This window comes from Culex quinquefasciatus, chromosome 1, assembly GCF_015732765.1.
Source record: "Culex quinquefasciatus strain JHB chromosome 1, VPISU_Cqui_1.0_pri_paternal, whole genome shotgun sequence".
NCBI classification, from domain to species: Eukaryota; Metazoa; Arthropoda; class Insecta; order Diptera; family Culicidae; genus Culex; species Culex quinquefasciatus.
The window spans coordinates 132,319,622-132,326,256 of record NC_051861.1 but is presented as its reverse complement, the minus strand read 5'-3'; the positions used below and the strand labels follow the sequence as shown (position 1 = coordinate 132,326,256).

The following is a 6,635-nucleotide window of genomic DNA, read 5'->3' as shown; positions in this document are numbered from 1 at the left end:
GGCAGTAATAGTTATTAATACGGGTGTGTATACACGGCAGTGCGATGAATGATGGCAAATCGAAGCGACTCGCGATCAAAGGGATTTGTCGATTCATTGGTGCTATTGATGCTATCGTATTGCATGTGCACATTTTAAGTTTAATCGAAAGTAATGGTAATTTCATTTTACTCGTACGTTAAAAATCTCTCAGTTTTCGTTTAAACCGAACCTACGCAGAAATGATAGTTAACACTCAATTCTGAAAATTTTACAGATATAAAATTTTAGAATTTTTAAGAATTTTACAGATTTAGAATTTTAGAATTTCAGAATTTTAGAATTTTAGAATTTTAGAATTTTAGAATTTTAGAATTTTAGATTTTAGAATTTTAGAATTTTAGAATTTTAGAATTTTAGAATTTTAGAATTTTAGAATTTTAGAATTTTAGAATTTTAGAATTTTAGAATTTTAGAATTTTAGAATTTTAGAATTTTAAATTTTAGAATTTTAGAATTTTAAATTTTAGAATTTTAGAATTTTAAATTTTAAATTTTAGAATTTTAGAATTTTAGAATTTTAGAATTTTAAATTTTAGAATTTTAGAATTTTAGAATTTTAGAATTTTAGAATTTTAGAATTTTAGAATTTTAGAATTTTAGAATTTTAGAATTTTAGAATTTTAGAATTTTAAATTTTAGAATTTTAGAATTTTAGAATTTTAAATTTTAGAATTTTAGAATTTTAAATTTTAAATTTTAGAATTTTAGAATTTTAGAATTTTAGAATTTTAGAATTTTAGAATTTTAGAATTTTAAATTTTAGAATTTTAGAATTTTAGAATTTTAAATTTTAGAATTTTAGAATTTTAGAATTTTAGAATTTTAAATTTTAGAATTTTAGAATTTTAGAATTTTAGAATTTTAAATTTTAAATTTTAGAATTTTAGAATTTTAGAATTTTAGAATTTTAGAATTTTAGAATTTTAGAATTTTAGAATTTTAAATTTTAGAATTTTAAATTTTAAATTTTAGAATTTTAGAATTTTAGAATTTTAGAATTTTAGAATTTTAGAATTTTAAATTTTAGATTTTAAATTTTAGAATTTTAGAATTTTAAATTTTAGAATTTTAGAATTTTAGAATTTTAGAATTTTAGAATTTTAGAATTTTAGAATTTTAGAATTTTAGAATTTTAGAATTTTAAATTTTAAATTTTAGAATTTTAGAATTTTAGAATTTTAGAATTTTAAATTTTAGAATTTTGAATTTTGAATTTTTGAATTTTTGAATTTTAGAATTTTAGAATTTTAGAATTTTAGAATTTTAGAATTTTAGAATTTTAGAATTTTAGAATTTTAGAATTTTAGAATTTTAGAATTTTAGAATCTTAGAATCTTAGAATCTTAGAATTTTAGAATTTTAGAATTTTAGAATTTTAGAATTTTAGAATTTTAGAATTTTAGAATTTTAGAATTTTAGAATTTTAGAATTTTAGAATTTTAGAATTTTAGAATTTTAGAATTTTAGAATTTTAGAATTTTAGAATTTTAGAATTTTAGAATTTTAGAATTTTAGAATTTTAGAATTTTAGAATTTTAGAATTTTAGAATTTTATTTTAATTTTAGAATTTTAGAATTTTAGAATTTTAGAATTTTAGAATTTTAGAATTTTAGAATTTTAGAATTTTAGAATTTTAGAATTTTAGAATTTTAGAATTTTAGAATTTTAGAATTTTAGAATCTTAGAATTTATAAATTAAAACGTTACTTAATCCACCTTTAGGTGGTTGGTGCCTTCCTCTCATATACATATAGTAATTTCGTCTGAAATTACATATAACCCGTTTACAAAAAACTGCAGACTTTTTGTCAAGAAAACACAGACATCATTTGTAGAAAATGGCAACCCTCTACACAAGCCATATTTTGTTCATTACAAGTATTGAAAGAAAACGAAGGTTTAGAAAAAAAAAACCCATTCAATCGTGGCGTTTACGTCGTTTTGGCGGTAGAATCAACTAATTGCATTGATGGCAATAATTCCTCATAATGGAAATATCAAAATTGTAAAAAATACGGCCGTAGCGATTTTTCCACTTGCCACATATGGTCCCCTATGTATTAAATTTTCTTCGAAAAAGTTTTCGACCACACTTTTTTCTTTTTGTTGCTCGGTTAGGTGGCAATTTCGTCCCAACGAGGAAATAAAAGGAAACTTGAGAAGGTCTTTTGATTACGCATTCAAGGATGGGTTGCATGATTGACCCGGACCTAATCTTTAACAAAATATCCGAGATCCGGCTTCAAAAAAGCGCATAATTAGCACTTAAGTGTTCATAACTTTTGATGGGCTTATCGGATCTTTAATGTTTTAGGTTCATTAGAAAGGGCTTTCAATTATCCAACTAACGATGTATAATGTAACCGGCCATCATTTTCATATAAATATTTGAGATCTGGCCTCTAAAATGTGTACAAATAACACTTAAGTGCTCATAACTCTTGATAAGGTTATCAGATGTTCAATGTTTTGGGCTAATGATCCAACTAACGACGGGTCGCATAATGGATTCGGCCGTCATTTTCATCGAAATATTTGAGATCCGGCATCTAAAATGTGTGCAAATGACACTTTAGGGGTCATAACTTTTGATAGGGTTATCAGATCTTCAATGTTTTAGGCTTATTAGAAAGGTATTTCAAATACCTTTCTATAAATGTATGATCAGACGGGGTTTCTCACAAATACCACCCTTTTTACAATCTTTCGAACTTTAGCCAGAATCGTTTTTTAACATATCTTTTAAAAAATTAACAAATCTTCAAAATATTAACTGAGGGACCCCAAGATGGATCGAATGAGTCCAGAACGGTCCAAATCGGTTCAGCCAGTCCGTCTTTGAAGACATTAGCATAATCGAATGAGATTGAGGTGATGAAAAGTGATACATACATTCACATTTTGAAAGATTATTTTTTAGTTGGATTAATTTATTTATATTTAAATGGAGCAAGATTAACATCAATTGTTGACTTGAATCATCATTCGAGTTTTCTTGATACCATTATAGATTGGCCACCAAAATATATCTCGGTAAACAGCATTCAAAGAGCTGTAAAAAATCAAATTATTCAAGCATACGATAATTTGAATTTTAATTTGATAATTACCTCCAACCACAAAAGGAATACCACCATCCTCCTTGATGTTCCTTAGCACAATTACCAAAATAAATGTCGTTATTGTCCGTTTCTCTCGAAGGTGCACGCCGCACGGCATTTCAGAATGTGCCGCAGACACTGTTGCCAGCGAATTTCTGCACTTTTGGTGCAATAACAAACATTCCCGGCAACAATGCCATGCAAATCGAAGAAGAAGTTCAACAAAAACAAAACGCACAATATGGGATTTGACAGCGCGCATTTGCCGAAAGTGCGGCGCGTCGTTTCGAGGCTGGTATGCCGCGTGTCTTTTTCGGGAATACGCGCAATATCAGCATCGAAAGTAGAGAACATCATGCCCTCATGATTGATAAGTTGGCAACCACCGCACTCTGTTCGCCCCTACGATGCTCAAGCCCACTGGGCACACGCGGGCTGCTGCTGTTTGACAGCTGCACTTCCGCTACCAGTCTGTAACCAAACAACAAAGAGATTACACGCTATTTTTCTATCCGCTAAGTAAACCGCGTGTTTTATTCCGGCCTCCCCGAAACCTCTTTAATGATAACCAAATTCATTCGAAAGATCTCCACTGAATCCTCTGAGACTTTTCAGCTGATACAACTCCGTCGACCCAGCTACCGAAAATTCGTTATATTTGGCAGCCAGCTGAGTTCCATTTGACAGCTCCAGCAAAATGTGCAGTTTGTACTGCTTGGAATAGGTCAACTCGTGAATCGCCCTCAATCCCAGCCAATGTTCACCACTCATGTCTCCGAATCCGTGCTCGTACTCGGCCCAATTCCGTTCAAAGTTAACCGACCCATCAAAGCGGTTCTGGATCACAACCCATCCTCCGTCTTCGTACTCCTGCTCACAATACACCTCAAACGGTTCACCAAATCCGGGTTGGGGGTGGATCAGCTGAATGCCCGAATAGCGATCTGAGGTTGAGCAAGTTCTCGGAAGGGCCTGGTTTGCAGGTTGCACCGGTTCAACTGAAGGGTTTGGGTCAAGATCGTTGAAATGAATACCTATTACTACATTGTTCTAAGACTTAATTCCCCTAAAGCAACTTCTCAATTAATCGTGCACTTGAAAACCGTGCCACGATAACCACCAAGAACACTAATTTAAGCAACATTGCACTTCTCCTTTTGTCATCCAACAACTGTCTATTGATTTCCACGACGGAACGCGTTTTATATATTTGGCCGACTTTCGGTAATCGCCGAAAATGATTGTGATTCGTAAATCCGGATCAAAGATAATAAACCTCGTTCAAAATAAAGATATTTTTAATCAGCACACCCGGACATTATTGTGGCATTATCAACTTGTCTGCACAATTGCAAAAATGATGTGTCTATTTCAACCAAGACATTAAAAAGGGAACAGTCACTCCCTAGAAACATTTTTAAACTTACAGGTTTTATCATGGTTCTGAAAACCCTCATACGGCCTAAAAAGGCTTTTATGGCCTACTTAAAACCTAAAATGTTACAAGGGCTGACTACGAACATATTGTAAAAATTGGTAGGATTTCTTTCGAGTACCTGTTAATTAAATTTTATTTCCAAGATTACATCAACTTGATGTTGATGGCAAGTCTTCTAAAAGCGTTTCAGTAAAAGTTTAACGTATCACGCGAATCACCATTTGCGTTCGTTTGATATCGAAACCAAATTTATTCCAAAAAATCGCATCAATATAGGGGGCCACTCCGATAAAGTCCATTCAGGTAATAAAATCACTATCAGATTTGCAATAAACATCGTGGACACACAAGCTACCTCGAGTGACAATTGTTGAACCACCAACCACCGTGGTGAATTTTGGCACAGTTTTCAAACGATCGATCGTTATCCGCATCCATCGTGGAAAATTGCATATTTTTGTTCTTGACTAAACTTGCCTTACTGGAAAATTACGCTTTTTACCTCCTTCTTTTCAATTTATCCGGTTATTTCCAAATTTATAGATTAGAAGGACATAAAGATATTTATATTTTTTATGACACTATTGGATATACCAAACCTTTACTTCTTAGATAAAATGTCCAAATGAAAGAAAAAGTTGCTCGATTCTTATCAGGATATACGTAAACGATAATTATAGTCCAGACTCGATAGCCGAGGTCCTCCACAAAATTTTACCTACCTTACATAATTGTATCTTTGAATTATTAAATCACTCGAAAAAGTTGTTAGAATCGTTGAGATCAATAATGATTCCAGCGATGGAAATGAAACATATTATTTTTTTTTGTAAATATTTCTGTCTTTATGACTTTATGAGTGACTTTTGTATGCCAAAGAATCCATTTTGCAGCATCAGTTTGTCCATATCACTTTCCATGCGAATTTGGCAGCTGGCCATACAAACATGGTATGTCAAAATTCAAAACTCTGTATCTTCTGGAAAAAAAACTGGTTGATTTTTTAAAGTCAGTAAAAATTGAATTCCACAAAACACTACTTAATTTTTTTAATTATATTTTAGGGGTCATAAAATGTCATCTCTTCAGAAAATTCTAGAAGGGGCAAGCAATGTTTTTTTTTGGGGTCTGAACTCGGTTATTCGAAGTCCTTGGATAAAATTCACTTCGGATAAACGAAAAAAAAAATCGTTGGCTTAATTCTGATTACTGAGCTCAAGTATAATCTCTAAACTACTCAAAATGATTTGGAATTTTTAAATCTAAAAGTGGAGCCAACATTTCAAAAGGGCGTAATATTAAATGTTTGGCCCTTTTAAAATGAGTTTTGCTTTAAAAAAATAAAAAAATGTTTTCGAAAAGATCGGAAAATTTCACAAATTTTCATTTTTTTAACATTGATAATTGGACCATTAGTTGCTGAGACATCGGCATTAAAAATGGAAGGTTGTTTGGGTGGGACTTAGAAAACTTAAATTTTCCTATTTCTTTTTCTTCAAGCCGCTGGCATTTTATCAAAAAATATTGAAAACGGAGCCCTTTATTAATAAATCTGTAAAGTACTTTTCGATTGCAAACTCAATTTTTACATAAACAAAATTTAGTCTAAAAAATGTTATGTATGAAATTTTGATTTTTTTTCCAAAAATCACTATTCAAAAATTCATAATTCGGCAGCAGAATTATTGACCATACTTCTCTATGGCTCAAAAGTTGCTAGTTTTTGTCGCCTAAAACATATAAAAAAAAATCTCGAAAATAAAAAAAATACTTATTTTGGGGAATTGAGTTTTAATGAAAAAAAAATTTATTAAAATATCAGCAGAACTTTTTTTTCGTGTACATATTTTTTCTGAATAGTCCTAAATAATACCTACAACTTTTCCGAAGACACCAAATCGACCAGAAAATTCATTCAAAAGTTACAGATATTCGAATATTTACGTACCATTTTTGTATGGACAGCTGCCAACATTGTATGGAGACTTGTATGGATGAACAATGACGCAAAATAGCTTCTTTGGTAATAGGGAAGGCCCCCACAAAGTTTGAA

The 6,635-nt window shown here is 30.7% G+C and overlaps 1 protein-coding gene across 1 annotated transcript; it reads right to left on the bottom strand.

Moving 5' to 3' along the window:
• Positions 1–3,555: 3,555 nt before the first annotated feature.
• Positions 3,556–5,020, bottom strand: LOC119771147 (fibrinogen C domain-containing protein 1-like). The gene is made up of 3 exons (XM_038266570.1): positions 4,966–5,020; positions 3,787–4,142; positions 3,556–3,615 (listed from the first exon to the last, which is right to left on the bottom strand). Exons 1-3 carry the CDS (start codon positions 5,018–5,020, stop codon positions 3,556–3,558), a joined length of 471 nt encoding a protein of 156 aa, XP_038122498.1.
• Positions 5,021–6,635: the final 1,615 nt, after the last annotated feature.